General features: G+C 50.0%; 1 protein-coding gene across 1 annotated transcript in view; it reads right to left on the reverse strand.

Moving 5' to 3' along the window:
- NSF (N-ethylmaleimide sensitive factor, vesicle fusing ATPase) overlaps positions 1-22,356 on the reverse strand; it is an 86,910-nt gene that overhangs the window by 34,062 nt on the left and 30,492 nt on the right. The window contains exons 5-8 of the mRNA XM_054088226.1: positions 20,129-20,295; positions 18,431-18,538; positions 17,737-17,812; positions 10,905-11,060 (exon numbers count right to left, since the gene is read on the reverse strand). Coding sequence (XP_053944201.1) covers positions 10,905-11,060; positions 17,737-17,812; positions 18,431-18,538; positions 20,129-20,295 — 507 coding nt within the window. The remainder of the gene's footprint in view (positions 1-10,904; positions 11,061-17,736; positions 17,813-18,430; positions 18,539-20,128; positions 20,296-22,356) is intronic.

Consider the following 22,356-nt stretch of genomic DNA (forward strand, 5'->3'; position numbering starts at 1 on the left):
GGAATTGCTGCTGACAGCAATTTGTAAGGGCGATTTGCAGAAGCACAGACCCCTTGAGCTTGAAAAAGCCCTCTCAGCTCATCCAGTCCAACCTTCAAACCAATCTCACTGTGCCAACTGAATCTTGTCCCCAGGCGTCATGGCCACATGGTTTTTGAACCCCTCCAGGGATGGAGACTCCACCCCCGCCCTGGGCAGCCTCTGCCAGGGCTTCATCACTCTGTTAGTGAAGAAATTGTTCCCAATATCCAATCTAAACCTCCTCTGGCGCAACCTGAAGACATTTCCTCTCATCCCGTCACTTGTTACTTGAAAGAAGACCAGCATCCACTTCATCACAACCTCCTTTCCAGGAGCAGCAGACTGTGATGAGGTGTCCCCTCAGTTTCTTCTTCTCCAGGCTAAACAGACCCAGGTTCCTCAGACCTTCTTAGAACCCCTGGGCTCCAGTCCCTTCCCAGCTCTGTTCCCTTCTCTGGATGCGCTCCAGCCCCTCAATGTCTTTTCTGACCGAGGGGCCCAAAACTGAACCCAGGATTCGAGGTGCAGCCTCACCAGCGCCGAGCACAGGGAGATAATTCCTGCCCTGCTCCTGCTGCCAACCCATGGCTGATCCAAGCCCGGATGTTGCCGGCCTTCTTGGCCACCTGGGCCACTGCCAGCTCATGTTCTGTGGCTGTCACTCAGCATGCCCAGGTTGTTTCCAACCCCTCTTCCCCAAGCCTGAAGCTGCATGGGGTTGTTGTGACCCAAGTGCAGGACCCAACAGTTGGTCTAGTTGAACCTCATCCAGGTGACCTCAGCCCAGCGATCCAGCCTACTCAGAACCCCCTGCAGAGCCTCCCTGCCCTCCAGCAAATCAACACTCCCAAAATCTTAGAATCATAGAATCACCATGTTGGAAAGGACCCACTGGATCATCGAGTCCAACCATTCCTAACACTCCCTAAACCATGCCCCTAAGCACTTCATCCACCCATTCTTTAAACATCTCCAGGGAAGGTGACTCGACCACCTCCCTGAGCAGCTGTTCCAGTGCCCGATGACTCTTTCTGCATATCAGCCTCAGCTCTGCTCAGTGCCTTTATGAGTGAAATTCAAACTCAGGATTGCCAGCGTGGATCAGAGCCGTTCCAATGACCCAGCAACAGCCAAGAACGGTCCACAGAGCAGCCCAATGGTGCATTAGGCACATGGAGTTAACAAGTAAGGACTGAAAGACTTAGTTATAACCTCTGGGTAGCAGTACAACACAACAGAGATCACTCAGTAACCACAGTAGTGACATTTGTCAACCTCCAGTACCCAGGAACAGGTCCCAGGGATGCTGCTGTCCCCAAGCACTGAGGGCTCCACAGATGTTTCTACATCACTGCACACTCTGAATACCAAGCACAGACGTACCAGCAACAGGACAAGCAGGTACCCCATCTAGTCCTCCTAGTGGGACACCCAGTGCCAGCACAGGCAGCGTGCATTCCCAGAGGAGCTGCAACCGAGTCTAAATTGTAGGTATGTAAGGAAAATGAAGCATCAGACCCTTAAAGTTACTCGACTGACCACGAGCTCCCAGTGCAGACACTGACCAAACACACCAATCTGATTCTGTAAAGAGCAAATGAGGAATATCACATGCGAAGGCCTCACGTTTTACCCCTGTACAGGGCTTTAACAAGTCTCATCTAAGACATCAAGTTCTGATTCCAAATATATAGGACAAATACTGTGAAAACTGAAGGCGGCTCCTAAGAGCCACTAGAACCTCAGCCCAAAGGCTTTGTCTGGAACTGGAAAGACCTGAGAACTTTTCATTTCTTCAACCAACAGGACTTTGCTCACTGCGCGTGAGAGCGGGCGTTTAAATTCCTTCCCCTAGGGAAACAGAGGGTGAAACGCGTGCAAGTTAATCACAGGATCATTAAGGTTCTCAGCTCACTCAGTCCAACCAATGGTCCAAGCCCACCATGCCAACTGACCCATGTACTGAAGCACCACGGCCACATGGTTTTTGAACCCCTCCAGGGATGAGGACTCGGGCCCTGCGCTGGGCAGCCTCTGCCAGGGCTTCACCACTCTGGCAGTGAAGAGTTTTTTTCCCCAATATCCAGTTTAAACCTCCCCTGGCCATTTCCTCTTGTCCCATGAGTTGTAACTTGGGAGAAGAACCCAGCATCCACCTCACCGCAACCTCCTTCCTGGGAGCTGCAGAGAACAATAAGGTCTCCCCTCAGCCTCTTTTTTCCCAGGCTACAAAATTCCAGTTCCCTCAGGCACCACTCCTAACGCTTGTTCTCCAGCTCCTTCCCCAGCTCCATTCCCTTCTCTGGACACCCTCCAGCCCCTTCCCCTGCTCTGTTCCCTTCTCTGGACGTTCTCCAGCCCCTTCTCCAGCTCCATTCTCATCCTCTGTACATGCTCCAGCCCCTTCCCCTGCTCTGTTCCCTTCTCTGGACGTTCTCCAGCCCCTTCTCCAGCTCCGTTCCCATCCTCTGTACGTGCTCCAGCCCCTTCCCCAGCTCTGTTTCCTTCTCTGGACACTCTCCAGCCCCTTCTCCAGCTCCATTCCCATCCTCTGGACATGTTCCAGCTCCTTCCCCAGCTCCATTCCCTTCTCTGGACACCCTCCAGCCCCTCACTGTACTTCCTGACTGTGAGAATTCTGGGCACATCCCAGTTCCCAACAGGCCCAGGGTTCCTCCCGAGAGCAGTTCCCAAGAGTGACCAAGAAAGGTTTCCCTGGGGGATGTGTGGAATTGTGGACTCGCAGCTCGTGAGCCCCAGACATTTTATCAACTGCCTGACTATCCTCATGCCTGAACGCTTCCCGCTCTGCCTTATCCTGTGCGGAGAGGTCGGGGCACCGGCACAGGGCTGCGGTGAGGTCTGGGCTCTTCATTTCCTATCAGCATTCAGACAAGATTTGCCCAGACAGAGCAACCGCAGCAAGACTAAACCTTTCCCTGGAAGCAACCCGGAGGCGCTGGGGTTGGAAAACCCTGAAACGGGAGAGCAGAGATCATGTGTCAGCACCAGGTTTGAAACACTGAGCCTCAGGGAAAGCCTCACAGGAGTCAAAAGTCCCCATTTTATACCAGAGGCGTCTCAGTACAAAACCAGGGAAGGAAAACAAGTTACCTGGAGAGGAAAGGACACAGGAGCTGTACACTGAGATGTACAAGAGTCAGGAGCAGAGGAGCTTGGATATCGACTGGTCACAAAGTGGTGAGGAAATAGAAGACAGAAATATATAGATTATTTTGTCTAGAACCTTGTATGCCCAGCAGATCTCGTTTTGCTATTTCCCAGTTGACACCAAAGACCAAAGAGTAAACCCAAAACTATTAGTAAACACATTTATTTTCAACTCTTAGGACACAGCAGGGATCTCGGCAATTTGTTTCTCCCTGTGTCATTTTAAGCACAATAAGAAGCATTTGTTTTCAGTAGATCCTCACCAGGTCATGAGCTCCTCACTTGATCCTCATCAGGTCATGAGCTCCTCACTAGTTCCTCACCAGGTCATGAGCTCCTCACTAGATCTTCACCAGGTCACAAGCTCCTCACTTGATCCTCATCAGGTCATGAGCTCCTGACTAGAGCTCCTCACTAGTTCCTTACCAGGTCACAAGCTCCTCACTTGATCCTCACCAGGTCATGAGCTCCTCACTAGATCTTCACCAGGTCACAAGCTCCTCACTTGATCCTCATCAGGTCATGAGCTCCTGACTAGAGCTCCTCACTAGTTCCTTACCAGGTCACAAGCTCCTCACTTGATCCTCACCAGGTCACAAGCTAATCACTAGAGCCTCCCCAGGTCATGAGCTCTTCACTAGATCTGATGCCAGCCAAGCCCGAGATCAACACTGCTGCACTCAATAAGATTTTTCTGAGTTTCTCTGCAGATAAAACATATTTACTACAAAAATCAAGAGTTCTGGCCAAGAAGAATTTGTTCGTCAGCTTCCAGGCATCTACGAGTCGAAAACACCAACACCCCACACTGTCAGGAAAGACAGATTTCACACAGGAACGACTGAGGCGTAGATAAATTAAGAGCTATTCCTGTCAAATCCATGTCACGAAAGCGATTGTTAACGTGTTTCGGGGGGGAACCTGATCACCTCTGTAGCCAAAGAGCACAAAGCAGGTTTTCAATGATGAGTGATGCTTTGAAGGGAAACCCCAAGCAGACTGATCCTCAGACGGCTCCGCGGGGCTCCAGCAGGAGGCTATCGAAAGGCTACTGGCGAGTCAGGGCACGCGTGCACAAACAGAAGAGGCAGGAGACTCACACTGCGGTGGCATTTCTCTCTCAAACAGGAACAACAGTCTGGTCGTATTTTATTCCCTAGTTTTCCTGCCCTGCACAATTTCTCTCTTCCAGCAGAAGGAAGCCCCAGCCCTATTCACCAGGAGCTTCTCTTCAGCCTGGAGAAGAGAAGGCTCTGGGGAGACCTTAGAGCAGCTTCCAGCAATGAAAGGGGCTCCAGGAAAGCTGGGGAGGGGCTTTTTACAAGAAGTTATAAGATGAGGAGGAATGGCTTTAAATTAGAAGGGGGAAGATTTAAATTAGACATTAGGAAGAAATTCTTCATGATGAGGGTGGGGAGGCCCTGGCCCAGGTTGCCCAGAGCAGTGGTGGCTGCCCCATCCCTGGAGGGGTTCCAGGCCAGGTTGGACGGGGCTTGGAGCAACCGGATCCAGTGGGAGGTGTCCCTGCCCATGGCAGGGGGTGGGACTGGCTGGGCTTTGAGGTCTCTTCCAACCCAAATCATTCCATGATCCTATGACTCTACAGCCCAAAAACCCTGAGCTTCTGAAGAAGCCAAATACTCCCCTCCTCTGCAGGAGCAAACATCGCCATAAGATCCCTGTAACACATGGCACCTTGAGACTCATCCCTCACAGTGGGAGCATATGGAAAACAAAGGCAAACCGGCACGGTTCCAGCTGGACAATTCCAGGAAACAAGGCAGCCCTGGGACAAATTCCCTTTAAAAGCTTGGGAGGATTTTCACCCTCTTCCAATTCAAAATTGCTCATTGTAAGAAAGCATCATCTCGTGCCTAATAAATTGAACCCACGAGGAACAGACACTTGATGAAAGGAAGGGAGAAGGTCAAAGGTTTAAGAAAGGAATGTCCAAGGTAAGCCACTACTGTCTTCAACACGCTACGTCATCAGCAACTGGGACAAACCTCACCAGCTTTGGGCCATGGCACTTCCAGGGACAACGGTCAGCCACCAATCCCCACCAGCTCTGGGACATGGCACTTCCAGGGTGACCAAACCTCACCATCTCTGGGACACGGCACTTCCAAGGCTACCAAGCAGCCACCAAACCTCACCAGCTTGGAACACGGCACTTCCAGGGACACCAGGCAGCCACCAAACCTCACCAGCTTGGAACACGGCACTTCCAGGGACATCAGGCAGCCACCAAACCTCACCAGCTTGGAACACGGCACTTCCAGGGACATCAGGCAGTCACCAAACCTCACCAGCTCTGGAACATGGCACTTCCACGGACACCAAGCAGCCACCAAACCTCACCGGCTTGGGACACGGCACTTCCAGGGACACCAGGCAGCCACCAAACCTCACCAGCTTTGGGACACAGCACTTCCACAGACACCAGCAGCCACAAAACCTCACCAGCTCTGGGACACGGCACTTCCGGGGACACCAGGCAACCACTAAACCTCACCCAGAGCATCTCAGCCTTCAGTAACGTCAAACGTGTGCATTCCCCACATCTGAACATGAAGGACAGCGCTGCCCATCTGCTGCAAGACTTGGTGCCACTGAATGGGCAACACTGAGAGCGGGGTTTCAGTCTGGTGGTAGAACCATAGAAGGGTTTGGGTTGGAAGGGACCTTAAAGACCATCCAGTTCCAACCCCCCTGCCATGGGCAGGGACACCTCCCGCTGGATCAGGCTGCCCAAGGAAGTGCCATGGCCCTGAGCTGCCCAAGAACGTTCCTGAAGCCCTGGCAATCAGCTCCTCTTCAAATGAAACCGCCACAAGCTGCTCCAGCAGAGACCCCGGCACACGTTCACCTGGCCAGAACTGCAGCTTTAAACACAAGCAGGGTTTTATTAAACAGGCAGGTGATGACAACTCCAAATGTTATGTCTCAAATACTCCGGGATGCTCTGCACCGCGCAGGAATTTTGATTAAGTTTATCTCCCCTTTGCTGATTTTACCTAAATGTCAGTGTCGTCGTGAGAACCTTATAAAGACGAGTTATCAGCAGCACGGACATCTCCAGCCTCGGAAATATTCCCAACAGGGCTGCAAATCAAAGGTCACTTCTGTAAGGTGACACTTAATGAAGAGATTCAGTGACACACAGCTCTGTGGGCTTCATTAAAAGGAATTAAATATCTCAGTAAGGGAAACATTCTACACCAAATACCACGTAAAATCATCAAAACTGGTGAGAATGGGAGTTACCAAGAGAAGCCAAGCAATATTCTGAACCAGAATGTCACTCACCCGAAGACAAGATGCATTTTATTTGTTCAGCTCTCACTGTTCACCTTTCTTGAAAGATCAGAAGAGAGATTTGAGTACAAGAGGGATTTTCTACCTCGGATGTAATTCCCCTTTTAATTAAAATCAAAGCATTCTGCTGTGATTCCATCACGCGGACGCACCTATTGGGGATCGGCATTGATAGCAAAGTACCGATCCTGAACACTTCAAGAAGAGATCCTTATCTCTGCGGGCTGAGCTTTGAGCAGAGGAGAGTGGGAACAGGGCTCCCGGACTCCCCCACCTCACTGACTTCGTTCCCCAAACACAGCTGGGTGGGATTCCCCCTCCCCTCATCCCGTGAGCCCAGTGTTACTCCAGCCAACACAGAATTGGAGAACAGCATCATAGAGGTTGGAAAAGCCCTCTCAGCTCATCCAGTCCAACCGCCAGACAAGCCCACCGTGCTGACTGAACCACGGCCTGAAGCACCACAGAGAGACAGTTTTCAGAATCATAGAACTATAGAATGCTTTGGGTTGGAAAGGACCGTAAAGATCATCTAGTTCCAACCCCCCTGCCATGGGCAGGGACATCCCACTGGATCAGGCTGCCCAAGGCCCATCCAACCTGGCCTGGAACACCTCCAGGGATGGAGCAGCCACAACTTCCCTGGGCAACCTGGGCCAGTGTCTCACCACTCTCATAGTGAAGAAATTCATCTAACATCTAGTCTGAACCTGCCCCTCTCTAGTTTGTACCTGCTCCCCCTCATCCTATCCCCACAGCCTTTATGAACAGCCAACACTGCTCTGGGCAAGTCCAGAGAAAGCCATGGAGATGATCCAAGAGCTGGAGCACCTCCTGTACGAGGACAGGCTGAAAGAGATGGGGTTGTTTGTCCTGGAGAGGAGAAGGCTCTGCAGAGACCTTAGAGCAGCTCCCAGTGCTGAAAGGGGCTCCAGAAAAGCTGGGGAGGGGCCCTTGATCAGGGAGTGCAGGGATAGGATAAGGGGGAACAGTTTTGAGCAGAAAGAGGGGATTGAGATGAGATCTTAGGGAGAAATGTTTTCCTGTGACAGTGGGGAGGCCCTGGCCCAGGTTGCCCAGAGCAGTGGTGGCTGCCCCATCCCTGGAGGGGTTCCAGGCCAGGTTGGACGGGGCTTGGAGCCCCTGATCCAATGGGAGGTGTCCCTGCCCATGGCAGGGGGTGGGACTGGATGGGCTTTGAGTTCGCTTCCAACCCAAAGCATTCCACAATTCTCTCTTTTCACCATTCTGTTGTATTAACTCTTCACAGAGTAAACACCGTGGAGGTGGTGGATGCGTGCATGGAAAAGCATGGGCAGGGAAGAGCAAAGTGCCCCTTTCCAGGGCAGCAGGCAGCTCTGGCAAGGTTTAAAGACCAGCTGAGCTTGATGTGAGATTTCTTTTCATGGATAAATCCAAGACTGTAGCATCAGAGCAGCATTTACACCCGCGGATGATACAGTAACTAACACTGATTTATATGCTCCAAACCCAGAACATTCCTTGGAAGTTAGATAAACCACACACAAATTGCAAGCAATTTCTGGAGGGTCTGTACAGCCTCTGTGTAGCTCCAGGACAGGAATATTTATTGCGTTTGGCATGGAAGCTGCAGTCTGTGAGCACCGGGCAAAAACCAGGAGTGGGTGAGCACGAGAGCACCGGATTGCAATCAAATTCCTTGTTTTCCTTCCCCAATAAATTACCCACAGAGGTGAAGAGCTGTCACACTGACATCTCCGATCTGAAATATAGTTAAGAGCAAGTTACAACTGAGTCAAAGAAAATGAATGGCAGAGGGTTTTGTTTGTTCACATTTCAGATAAGCTCTCTAGCCCTGGGGTTAACCGGAGAGCTGAGGAGCTCTGCTCGGAGTCAAGCTTCTTTCCAGAGAAGCGTTTCTTTGTGCAGTGTGGGTGTAAACACGCACCAGTAAGGGTATGTATGTACATAAATAACGTGGCACACCTTAATTCATTGCCCAGGGTAATCAAAATACCAGTGGTCCTGCACAGAATCCTCTTCTTCCTGTATTAAGCAACTCCAATTAACAAGAGGAACCATCTAAACAGCACTCCCTGCGCAGCAGCTCCACCACCTCCCTGTGCAGGCAGCAAGGTTTCTGACCTTCTCCAGAGGTACCTGATGGGGATGTGGCTCCTCTGCGGCCAAGCCAGCTCCTGGAAATCAGTTCCAAAGACTCCCCAGCCACGAGGTGAATTCAACCAGTGATAACCCTAAGGGGACGGGATCCCAGCCCAACACCCGACTGCCCAACGCGCTGCCAGAGATGCTGAATGGGTGAAGCCATGGCAATATGAGAACGAGCTCTAATTATCGCTAGTCCACAAACAGATTCCTCGTTACAGCCCAGTGATGCTGATGAGGATTCCCAGAGTGTAAATCCTTCATATACGCTCACAGCTCTCCACTGCGTACAGGAATATCCATGGTAGCTTCTTGAAAAGGTATAAACAACTGCAAGAAGGGACAACAATTCACTTCCCTGAGCAGTGTCTTCTAGTGCTTGACAACCCTTTCTGAGAAGTAATATTTCCTGATATCCAATCAACCTCCCCTCTCATGCTATTCCTTGTTCCTTGGGAGAGGAGCCCAGCACCCATCTCACCACAACCTCCTTTCCGAGAGCTGCACAGAGCGATGAGGTCTGCCCTTGCCTCCTCTTCTCCAGTCTAAACAGTGCCAGGTCCCTCAGCTGCTCCTAGAACTCGTGTTCTTCAGCCTCTTCCCCAGCTCCATTCCCTTCTCCAGATGCGCTCCAGCCCCTCGATGTCCTCCTTGCAGTGAGGGGGCCCAAAACTGAACCCAGAATTCAAGGTGCAGCTTCCCCAGCGCCCAGCACAGGCGGACGATCCCTGCCCTGCTCCTGCTGACCACGCTGTTTCTGATCCAAGCCAAGATGCCATTGGCCTTCTTGGCCACCTGGGCCAGTGCCAGCTCATGTTAAGCCACTGTCAACCAGGTCTTTTCCACCAGGCCAGTTTCCAGCCAGTCCTCCCCAAGCCTGGAGCTGCACAGGGTTGATGTGACCCAAGTGCAGGACCCAACACTTGGCCTAGTTGAACCCCGTACAATTTTCCTGGGCCCTTTTCCAAATTGGACACACGACTGGCTGGGGAAAAGCCTTCTCTCCACAACCAACACTATTTCTCTCATTTCCTTTCTTTGCAGAGCAGCTAAATATTTAACAAACAGAACCATTTGATGTTCTGAAGCAGAGAAGTTTTGAGTTGCTAACAGCTGCAAACACCAGGAGAAGGATGAGCATTGCCCAGATGGCCTTGGCCACCAGACTGAGAGGCAGTAAAATGGCAGGAGAGACTGAGAATTGAGGGCTAGTTGGGTTTATTCAGTGTTTCCACCTCAGCACTTGAATCTCTAAAAGAAGAACATACCTCACTGAGAAGTTTGCTTTAACATCAACTCCGTAAGCCCTGGAAGCAGAGCCACTTTCCACAGTCACACACAAACAGGACGTATCTCCTGCTGAAAATCTGTTTTGTAATCAAAGTCTCGATTGCTTCACTTTGGAGAGAGGGAAAGCAGATGAAGAAATATAAACACACACAGAAATTACACAGCTACGGGTTCCAAGTTTCAATATGAACTCACAGAGATCATATTCCGAGTACGATGACCAGTGAGAACATCCCCAGCCACTTTACGTGATGAGACACCTGCAGCTGCATATCACTTACTAAAAATGAAAGCCAGTCCCCTTTATCTGCCTGCCAGCACATGTTTACAAAGTAAAGGCACTGCCCTTCCTTCCCCTGACCCCCAAAACCAGTTATATTTAGAATCTGTGCTTTTATTTCACAGACTCCAAGATGTGCCATGGCCTGTGCATCCTCTCCAAACCTGAGCAAGCACAGATCACACAAGATGCCATGTTTAGCCCAACAACACGTTTGTAGAGCAGCCGCTAGGACAACAGATCCATAATACACCAGGCAAGATCACTAGGACAGAGCCTCCTTTGACCTCTACAGACAGCTCGTTGTCAGTCAGTTTGGCACAGGAGCAATCTGTCCCTCTGCTATGAACAAATGAAGGATTCACAAGGATGGGGAGTGCCTGAGCCTCAAAAGAAACACGTTCAGTTTAACCACGTATCTCATTTGTTCAGGCGCTGCACGTGCAGCATTGAGTTCTCATGCTGTTTCACTGTCCATCCTCTCCGGCCAAGTAACAAGAGTGTGAGAGTCATCGGGAGCAGCAGGAGAAGAAAAGCTTTTGTCAGTCTGGTCCCTAAGCCACTGCCAGGTCGCAGCACTGTAAGGTATCGTAGGACTGGATATCATCTCCAGTCGCTACAAACCAGGAACGGGCCTGCATCTGCACCCCAGCCACACTTCTCAGATCACACTCACCCATTTGCTCCACAATTTCAGGTGGAAAAACTCGAGAAGCAAAAGCTCGTCGGAAAATATCTGAGAATTCCTTGTCAAGGCCGCCGATGCCCATTTTCTCAAAGTTCCAGTCAGGGTTGATGATCGACTGCCGGTTCTCCTTGGTCTTGGATTTACCTGCAAAACAAAAGAAACCGTTTCAAACGCAGAGCCCAGCAGAAGAGCCGCAAACAGCAGCCCCAGTCCAGCTCACTCGGCGCTGGGTTTCAGACATCAGCCAGGAGGACACATGATATGGATGCAGGGGCAGCACAGCAGCAATTCAGCTTAGTGAGTAAACTCTTCTCTCAGCATTCCAACCACTCAGCTCAGGGATTTCTCAAGACAGGTCTGTATTTAAGGCTCTGCAGGAGGTTTTTCTCTGCCACCAACATACCTGGTTGCCTTTGACCCACATAGACTCAGCATCCAAAGTGCTCTACAGCACCCAGCTCACCAGGCAGCGCAACCAAACCTCTCCTTCCGTGGGCCTGAGCCACCTCCTACCAGGTGTGTTTCACGTCCCCTAAGTCTTCTATCTGTAAACAGAACCAGTATCCGCTCTTTCCAGCTAGCTGGGATGACGACACGCTTGTCCTGTGCCCTGCTCAGCCGTGGCCTCTCCAGGCAAAGCAGCCCTCGCTTCTCTTCCCTAACCCTTATCTGTTCCACAATGGAGCACTCCTGCTCTCCTCCATCCTCTGACAGACAGGCCAACCACAGCCACATCATGGTGATTTTATAGAATGACTTGGTTGGAAAAGACTTGGTTGAGATCATCAAATCCAACTGCCCCTGTCCACTACTGAACCACCCCTGAGCACCTCATCCACCGGTCTTTTAAAGCCCTACAGGGATGAGGACTCCACCACCTCCCTGGGCAGCCTTTGCCAGGGCCTGAGAACCCTTTCAGTGAAGAAATTTTTCCCGATATCCAATCTAAACCTTCCCTGGTGCATCTTGAGGCTATTTCCTCTCATTCTACTGCCTGTCACTTGAGAGAAGAGACCAACACCTACCTCACCACAACCTCCTCTCAGGGAGCTGCAGAGAGCAATGAGGTCTCCCCTGAAGCTCCTTTTTTCCAGGCTAAACAGTCCCAGGTTCTTGAGCCACTCCCCATAACCCTTGTTCTCCAGATCCTTCTCAAGCTACATTCCCTTCTCCAGATGCACTTCAGCCCCTCAACGTCCTTCTTGCAGTGAGGGGCCCAAAACTGAACCCAGGATTCAAGGTGCAGCCTCACCAGCACCCACCACAGGGGGACGCCCTGCCCTGCTCCTGCTGGGCACACCATTTCTGATACAGGCCAAGATGCTGTTGGCCTTCTTGGCCACCTGGGCCACTGCTGGTTCATGGTCAGCCACTCTCACCCAGCATCCCCAGGTCCTTTTCCACCAGGCAGCTTTCCAGCCGCTCTTCCCCAAGCCTGGAGCTGCACAGGGTTGTTGTGCCCCAACTGCAGGACTCAGAACTTCACCTGGTCAAACCTCATCCCGTTGGTCTCAGCCCATCGGTCCAGCCTGTCCAGATCCCTTTGCAGACCCTCCCTGCCCTCAAGCAGATCGACGCTTCCTCCCAGCTTAGCGTCATCTGCAAACTCACTAAGGGCGTATCCAATCCCCTCATCCAGATCATGGATAAAGATACTGAACAGGACTTGACCCAGCACTGAGCCCTGAGGACACCACTTTTTGCATCTTTTTTTCTTTTGTTCACTGCTCTTTTTTCCAGTTTATTCAATAATCGTAAGGAAAAGCCAAAGCCTGGCTGTTCACTTCTGCCCTTTCATCACTCCCCTACCCAGGCCAGGACCTTTTCTCTCTCAAAGCTCTATCAAGATTCTCCTTAAAGAAGCTTTGTCAAAGAATTTTTGCTGGAATACCTTGGAGAAACGAGCAGATAATGTCAGCCCCTATGCTCGTGCTTTTTGATTCCCATCAAGAACGCCGGTGGGATCGTGAGGTAGAACAGACCCTAGAGGTTGACCCTTCCTGGGGTATCATCATCATACAGATATCCACTCATTTAATTCTTTATTACAGTTGCTGTGGATTTCTTCCTATGTTTTGGGCTCAAGGATTTGGAGCTCTCCCAATCTTTGTTAGAATTCACTTGAAAAGAGAGAGCACATTTGCCATCTCGCAGCCCTCAGGCACCAGAACAACATGAAGCAAGGTTACACAGAACAATTACGAGGTCAGCCGGCTCCTTCACAGCTCAGAAGAACAAAAGTTGGTCTTGGCAAACCACTACGGTTCATTCTATCTGTTTGTTCTGTAAGCTCCCCTAGGGATGCTTTGAGTTGAGCCAGATCCCCTTAGCAAAGGTTCTGTGGTCTTCATGGAACGGTGTAACCACCCCCCTTTCCCTTTTGATGTGACCCATGCACGGGGCAGCCTTATCAAGCTCCTCACTCCCCTCTCGGAGAAGCTTTAAAGCACTCCAGGTATTTAGGAAGGGGCCAATAAGCACAAATGTCCCTATAGGAACACTGCTGAGATGCTGTCAAACCCCTCCAGTCTCACCTGAGATTTACTCAAGGCCATTTCTAAACAAGCACTGAAGCTCTTAGAAGGTAGATGACTCTTCCCAACAGCTTTCAGCATCACTGCTTTTGCTCAGCTACCAGAGAAACCAACAGCAATACAAAACCCAAAGAGAAAGCACAGACTCTGAAGGTTACCCCAAACTCATGCAGGAATCGTGTGGACAGGCTGAGAGAGTTGGGGTTGTTCAGCCTGGAGAAGGCTCTAAGGAGACAGTGGAGCAGCTTCCTGTACCTGAAGTGGCTACAAGAAAGCTGGGGAGAGACTGCTTAGAAAGGCTTGGAGTGACAGGATGAAGGGCAATGGCTTTAAACTGGAGACGGGCAGATTTATACCAGACATAAGGAGGAATTTCTTCAGAAGGAGAGTGGGGAGACCCTGGCCCAGGTTGCCCAGAGAAGTTGTGGCCGCTCCATCCTTGGATGTGTTCGAGGCCAGGTTGGATGGGGCCTTGAGCAGCCTGATCCACCAGCGGGGTTGGAATTAGATGATCTTTAAGGTCCCTTCCAATTGAAAATATTCTATGATCCTATGATTCCCTTCGGCTTGCGCAGTGCCCTAGAGCCTGGCCCAGGGACATCACCTTGCTCTGACATCACGGCGAACAACCACAGTGCATTTCACTGATCTGCCCCACAGGCTCTTCCAGAGACTCCTCAGCTGGACCCAGATGACGAGTTAGCATCCAGAAACCCAGTCAGGACTGAATTAGCCAAATCCAACTGCTATCAACCTTTGTTCAATCACACTTGGAATCAATGCTTCGATGTTTTGCAACACAAACCAACCAGAATGGGCCTTGAACTACAGTGTCGGGGACGGCACAGAGGTGTGTACAGCACAGCACCAACACAGGGCACCACGCAGGGCAGCAGCAAGCGCTGCAGTCACCAATCACTGTGCATTCACCATCCCACTGCTCCCGGACAGTGTTTAGACTGGAGTGTTTGTCCACGGATCCAGGGATGCTCCTCATCCCGCAGAGCTTGGCCGACACCCCCCCCTTCTGGCTGCACCTGAGCACCGTAACCTTCCTCCACACTGAACTAAATCATCATTAACCAGCTACAACACACAATTTTGTGCTAATTAGCAGAAATAGAATTGGTGGGGTTTTTTTAATGATGACAAATCTTTTCTATGGACATCAATACAGGACCTTTATGGAGGGCAGCACTCGGTGGCACTCAATTTACTTTTATCTCCTCTCTCACCATTTAATGATTCACAACCTCACAATCCTCCAGGGACTCACAAAGCACATTAAGTGGCTCTGCCTCAGATCAACGAGGAGATTAAATAAAGCACCAGCCTGACAGAAGTAAATTGAGGCACAAGCAGCAATTTTGTCTGGCCTGCAGGCGATGGAATTGAACCACAGTGAAGGATTCCCATTTCCAATCAATCCACTCTACCCCAGGATCCACTCCTCACACCTGTGTGTGCCAGAAGGAAAGCACGGGTCGTTATAGGGCTTTTAACGAAGCAAAGCATGCTTGCTCTGACACGATACATGGCGTGATGCTAACACTCCCTTCACACTGTCCTATCAAAGCACAGGAACAACTGAACGGGCTGTAATTATGTGATCACAGGTAGGAATCAATTGTCCATGCAAATTGCATGTAGTGCTCTTAAAACCTGTATCCTTGTTAATGAGCTTAATTACAGTCATTTACAGCTCAGCCCTGGACCACTGGCAGGGGATTTAGTACGGGTGTCTGGCTGCACTTTCAGACAAAACCATCCACGTAGGATTCAAGGTACCGGTTACACCGCAGCCTCATGTCTCCTGTTCTGCGGAGAGACTGTTGACCACAAGGCAGAACATGAGGTCACATGCTGGTGTTGGAGGGATGACGTTAATTGAGGGCAGCATCAAAACCCAGTCTCTGCCATGAGCTCCAGCAATGCTGAAAGAGTTAAATTCTGCTTTGCCAAGTGACTACTCCACTCACGTTTTACTTCAGTACCAAATTGAGTACTTAGAGCCAAGCAGGGGAGTGCTTCAGCAGAAACAATGAGGATTAAAACTCAGCAGAGTCCGCAAGGAGCGCTCATAAGAACCGGCCAAGATCACTGAACGCCCTTTTCACCTGTGGAAAAGCCACAACAAAAAAGTCTCCCACTTCATGGACTCCAGGAAGGGGAACAAAACAGGAAAGAAAAACAGGAAAAAAAAATCCGGTTCAAGTACAGGACTCTATTCACTCCCAGAAAAGAACATCTGGAGCCGTGTTACCAACAAAGTGGGTGTCTGCAACTGTAGGCTCGCTAAGTATTGTCCCCTTCATAGAATCACAGAATCATTCGGTTGGAAAAGACCTTTGAGATTGGGTCCAACTGTACCTGTCCACCACCAAATCATCCCTAAGCACCTCATCTGCCCACCTGTTAAACCCCTCCAGGGATGGAGACTCCACCACCTCCCTCTGCAGTCTCTACCAGGGCCTGAGAACCCTTTCAGTCAAGAAATTTTTCCTAATATCCAATCTAAACCTGCCCTATCGCAATTTCAGGCCATTTCCTCCCATCCTATCATTTATTACTTGTGAGAAGACACCAACACCCACCTCACCACAACCTCGTTTCAGGCAGCAGTAGAGAGCAATGAGGTCTCCACTCAGCCTCCTTTTCTCAAGGCTAACCAGCCCCAGGTCCCTCAGCTTCCTCTTTTAAGGCTTGTTGTCCAGCCACTCTCTGGTCACACTGACACAGAAGGGTCCCTCACTGCCCATTCCTGGCCCAGGTCCCCACCAGTCAAGTCAGGGCCTCTGAGAACTCCCTGGATCCCTCCCTTGCCCTACACCAACTTCTAACTACTGAACACGTGGAAGACATCAACTACTGCCTGGGTCACAGTTCAGCATCTTCCTGTGTGAACAGATAACACCAGCTCACACAACAAACCCTGTGCCACAATTTGCTGGTGCAATTGGTTTCTGAAAAGCAAGACTTCCAGAAGTCAAGAGAACTGACGTGCTCCTCCGAAGCTGCCCTCTCTCCCTGAGATGGAGCCCTCAAAGCCAGGATTTTCACAAGCTTTGCTCTCACTTTGAAATTTTGGCTACACATTCAAAAAGGTTCTCCATTTCCTATTTCCCTGCTGCTTTAATTAAATCTAATTCAAGAGGCATCGCCTCGTCAGCGTCCCTGAACGTAGATCTTCTCACGTTCACAGTTAAAACATTTTGACTCATTGCTGACTTAGAATCATAGAATCAGAGAATAATTAAGGTTGGAAGGGACCTTAAAGATCATCTAGTTCCAACCACCCTGCCATGGGCAGGGACATCCCACTGGATCAGGCTGCCCAAGGCCCATCCAACCTGGACTGGAACACCTCCAGGGATAGGGCAGCCACAGCTTCCCTGGGCAACCTGGGCCAGTGTCTCACCACTCTCATGGGGAACAAATTCTTCCTCATGTCCAGTCTAAATCTGCCCCTCTCCAGTTTATACCCGCTCCCCCTCGACCTATCCCCACAAGCCTTTTTGAACAGTCCCTCTCCAGCTTTCCTGTAGCCCCTTTCAGGTACTGGAAGGTCACTATAAGATCTCCTCGAAGGCTTCTCTTCTTCAGGCTGAACAACTCCAACTCTCTCAGCCTGTCCTCGCAGGGAAGGTGCTCCAGCCCTCCGATCATCCTTGTAGCCTCCTCTGGACCTGTTCCAACAGATCCATCTCCTTCTTACGTTGAGGATTGCAGAACTGGACACAATCCTCCAGATGAGTCTCCCAAGAGAGGAGCAGAGGGACAGAATCCCCTCCCTCGCCCTGCTGGCCACGCTGCTTTGGATGCAGTCCAGAACACGGTTGGTTGCTGGGCTGGGAGCTGCTGTTCCGTGGTGCCGTTCTAACCCGCCTGGGAGCACCGAATGCTGAGGTTAACCTCTCCACTCACCTCACTCGACGTGTGGTTATTGGAATCTCTCACAGTCCCACCCACCTTTCCAGACTCTGAGCCCCTGCTCAGACACAGCAAATCCTGCTGCAGGGACATACACTTCTCAGCACAGCGGTTTTCAAGGGTCCTGAGCACCTACAAACTGCTTCCTAACAGGCACAAGTTCCTAAAGGATCAAATCCCGTTACTTCTTAGGTTAAACACACCTGGAAGATGTTTTGAGGTGTAGTTTTCAACAGATCATTGGTCAGCCGATGTTACCAGGAAAAAAAAACAACTGTGAAGCATAAAGGCCTTTGAGGCAAAAAGAGCAGCTGCCTTTGAGCACGATTACTCTCTTCAAACACAGTGGCACTTACCGATCAGGTTGAGAGAGGAGTTTTCAGCTTTTTCAAAGGCAACTTGGCTGTTTCCAAGAACCAAACCAATCTCAATCTGCAAAAGGGAAGGAAAGAAATAATTACATCAAGCCATTAGGCTCAATTTCAGATCAGTCCTTAGAATCTCCAAGCGCACCTCAGAGGGTGAGAAACAGCAGCAAAGGTTCCACTACAAAAGCCATCGGGAAGAGTGTCAAATACCAACACGTCCTCTAGAACAAACATCACTGAATGGGGAAGCTCATCAGGTACAAAAAATTGGCTTTTTTGAAGTTATTTGTTTGTTCAAAACCAATTATTTAATTTCAGGAAGTCCTAGCAAGTGAAGGAAATAAAATCATGTAATTTCTACAGAAGGAGAAATCAACGGGACTGGGAAAAAAGTTCAAAAGGGGAAGTTTACATTAATTAGTACACGAAGACCAGAAGACATTCCTTGCGTCTTCCCCAGCTCTGCACTCTGGTGGGTGCAGCTCGAAGCTCCCAAATACAAAGGCACTGGAGACGGCCTGAAACCAAACCCAACACTCCTCATCTTCTCCAACGCACAAGGTGCAGCCACATGAAACAACACACAACTGCTCCAAATACAAGTGACCTAACTCCTGCTTGTAGTGAGACCTGAGCAGTACGGGTACCTCTACAGCCCCTGAATTAACTCCTGGGAGCATACCTTCTGCTTCTTGTTTGCTCCAGATTCTCCTTTCAGAATGCTGGGGTCCATGGCTTCCATGTCCTTCACTAACAGCCCAAAAAGCTTGTCATTAAAACTGAACACGAGCTGTGGAAAGAATAAACAGAAAAGGACTTTAACTCATTAAAAAGCTAAAAAGGATTTTAAGCAGGCTACTAAGATCTGGAGAGAAAGATGCCTGAGGACCAAGTCTTCCACTCAACAAATCCCATGCAGTCTGGTATGCCGAATGTGTCCTTTTTGTGTCCCACATGTAAGGGTAACAGCAAAAGTAGTAGAACATGAGAAAAACTCATGAGAACATGAGAAAAACTCTCCTTGCAGAACAGCTTCTCTTTCCCACCCTTCTGTTCCAGCTAAATGCTCTGGATCATCTCTTGATATTTTCCTCTCACTTTAAATATTAAGTTTAGACAAGGAGAAGAGTTTAGCTCAAATGTATTTGATCTTTCCTACTTCAGTTCGACGAGGATACCTCAAAGCTAGTGCTAGAGGACTGAGAGTGAATATTATGGGAAGGAGGGTCCATCCCCCAGAAAAACAGGCTGCTGCACATCTCCTCTCCTCCACATCACATTTGCAATTGACTTCAGATCCAGACCCTGCAAGTTGTGGATGACAGAGACTGCCCTCACCCTGCCCTGAGAACAGGGCAAACCAGTGGCTGTCGCAGGTGTTGGCAGGGCAGGAGCCCGTCTGCTGCAGAGCAAGGACAGCTCAGTTACAGCGACATCAGCTTCAGGAAATCCCCAAATCAAACGCTTCAAACCTGTTTCACTCCTGGAGTCCACAGAGCAGGGATAAACATTGCAAAACACGCCACGTGTGAAAGGTGCTACTGAGAGTTAAATTAAATGGGTGCGCATTTTGACCCTATCCAGAATGAAGACAAAAGTTCCTTCTCAAAAGACTTCAGGAGCTGCGACACTTAAGCAGGAGATGGAACTGTTGGAATGGGTCCAGAGGAGGCCAGGAGGATAATCCAAAGGCTGGAGCACCTCTGCTATATGAGGACAGGCTGAGAGAGTTGGGGTTGTTCAGCCTGGAGAAGAGAAGGCTCTCGGGAGACCTTTAAGAAGCTTAAAGTATGTGAAGGGAGCTCCAGGAAAGCTGGGGAGGGATGCGACGAGTCGAGTCACCTTTAGATTAGAAGGGGGAAGATTTAAATTAGACAATAGGAAGAAATTCTTCATGATGAGGGTGGGGAGACCCTGGCCCAGGTTGCCCAGAGCAGTGGTGGCTGCCCCATCCCTGGAGGGGTTCAAGGCCAGGTTGGATGGGGCTTGGAGCAACCGGATCCAGTGGGAGGTGTCCCTGCCCATGGCAGAGGGTGGGACTGGATGGGCTTTGAGGTCCCTTCCAGTCCAAACCATTCTGTGATTCAGGCCACAATGTAGAGAGAAGATATCTCTCTCAAGCCTTGGGATTTTCCTCACAGATAGGTTTCTCTAAAGAAAAATCAAATTTTAAACTTCTCTGTTCACGCTCTCAGCGAAAGCCACGCTGGTTCAACCTTCCATAAGAAGCCACTGTCACAACCCACAACTGCTGCCTGTTTGCTGCCCTGCGCAGCACAGAGTCAGCACTCAGCACCCTTCAGCATTTCATACCACTGCAGGATGAGCATGCATATTACTAAGGAACATTTTGGCCTTAAAATCTAAGGGAACCCCAGACCTGCTGGCCCACGGAGAAGGCCTGGCTGTTAAACTGCTGGATGAACTCAGCTGCCATCTTGTCCGTGTCGTAGGGGTTGGAGTCGATGTTCTTCTTCTGCAGGAAATCAATCTCGATGGTCATCGTGCCAATGCACTGCTTCGCCTTGTCGAAAGTGTACAAAGAAACTGTTCAAAAAACAAAAGAAACAGCACATTTCAGAACTCGAGGTCCCCCACAACATATAAACCCTATGATAAGTCTGGCAATAGCTGTTCTTCCCTTCAGAATGAGCACTTAATAAAATCTAATGTATAATTTCTAATAGGCCCTTATTTCTCTTACATCCATGTTCTACTATAAGATCAAAACCACAGCAAACGTCTCCCCACTGATCATCCTTCAAGAATCCCAAGAGTCTCCTCTAAAGCAGCTCAAACACCACATGAGCTTTGGGGGAGGAGGACAACGGAAGCCAGTTCACACCCCGCAGTACCACGATAGCTGTATCTACACCTCAGAGGTTGGCGACGCCTTCAGAGAGCCCTAGAGCGAGCATTAGAGTCATAGAATGGTTTGGGTTGGGGGGGACCTTAAAGATCATCCAGTTCCAAACCTCCCTGCCATGAGCAGGAACATCTTCCACTAGATCCCGCCAGCAGCAGTCCTACCCAAACAAGCAACAAAAAGAGATCATGATTGGTTTTCTGTACAGACTGACTCTTCTCCTGATTAGGCAGCAGAAAATTAGGTGACCTGCAAATTCCAGTGCAATAACATAATTCATCAGGCTTCTACAGCCCAGGACGAAGCATCAACCACCCCTCGTCTCTGACACAGAGGAAGTGTCCCCAACCCAGAGGTGCACCTGTCCCTACCCCAACATGCCCCAGGTTACTTTTGGTAACTGAGAGCCAGCCAATGGCCCTTGGAAGGGGCCAGGAAGCGCAGTGGCCTGGAAGGGTTTGCAGTCCTTGCCAACTGCACCGAACTCCCATGGGACCGAGTTACGTCATGTCCAAAACAAGAGACCACTTAGGGGCTGTCACTGCTGGAGAAAAGAGGATAGAAAGGAGCAAAGAGGATAGTCCACAGCTTCAGGGACAGCCTCAGCAGAGCTGGTCAGAAGGACGGGACCTCACAAAGCAGAAGGCCCTAATAATTCACTGTCTTCACTGCAGCAAAGGACCAAACCGGGTGTTTCTCCATAAGACTGCAGAACAGTTTTGCTTAGAATCCAGGGAAGAAAGTCTCCTCTAATACAGCAGTCACAGCTCAGGATAAAGCAGGAGGAGGTGAATAAGGGAAATGCATTTCACACATAACCTATTGCCTGTCAAGCAGCAGAATGGATCCAGAATAAACCCACAGAAATAAACCTGTGAAGATGCGACATCAAAACAAGCATCCAGCATGCTACGATACATGACTCAATCAAGCTAAGAGAAGACATAAAGCCTGTCTCGTACTGAAGTTGTTACCAGGAGACACAAAGGTCACCACAGCACATGCATTTAATGTCTTTCCCGGCACAGGAACAAAAAGGCACCTAGAAATAAGCTGTCAAAGATCTTCCAGGAAAGAGGAATAGAGGAGAAACACTAAATCACTTCTTGAATTAAGGTACGTCTACTGCATCAACCAGGCCTTGGGCTATGGCAGCAGGGTTGTCACCTAGGTCACAGCTAATGGCCCTGCAAAAACAAAAGCTTCCAGAAGGAAGTCAGCCTGGAGAAGAGAAGGCTCTGAGGAGACCTTAGAGTGACCGTTCAGTACCTGAAGGGGCTACAAGAAAGCTGGGGAGGGGCTGTTTACAAAGGCATGGAGTAATAGGGCTAGGGGCAATGGGGATAAACTGGAGAGGGGCAGATGTAGACTAGACATAAAGAGAATGAGAGTGGTGAGGCAGCCGGCCCCGGCTCCAGGCCTGCAGCTCCAGCTATCAGGAGCTGATGGAGCTGACCCACACTGAAGGCAAGACAACCACATCTGCTCATGGCACTCAGCCTTCCCAGTGGGACAGACTTACAAGATGCCCTCACCTGGGAAGCCTTTACCAAAGCTTTAGGGGCACAGTGGGGCTCAGCTTCATCCTACCATGAAGCAGATACTGCAGTTCAAACTGGCATTTAATGACATTCTGAAGGGAACAAGACAAAGAGCGCCCTGGTAAATCAGCAGTTTTAGGAATACTTCTCGCTACCTGTGGAACAGCTTTACAAACCCTTTACACTCAGCAGGGAGTCACA

The sequence above is a fragment of the Cuculus canorus genome, chromosome 25 (assembly GCF_017976375.1).
Source record: "Cuculus canorus isolate bCucCan1 chromosome 25, bCucCan1.pri, whole genome shotgun sequence".
NCBI lineage: Eukaryota > Metazoa > Chordata > Aves > Cuculiformes > Cuculidae > Cuculus > Cuculus canorus.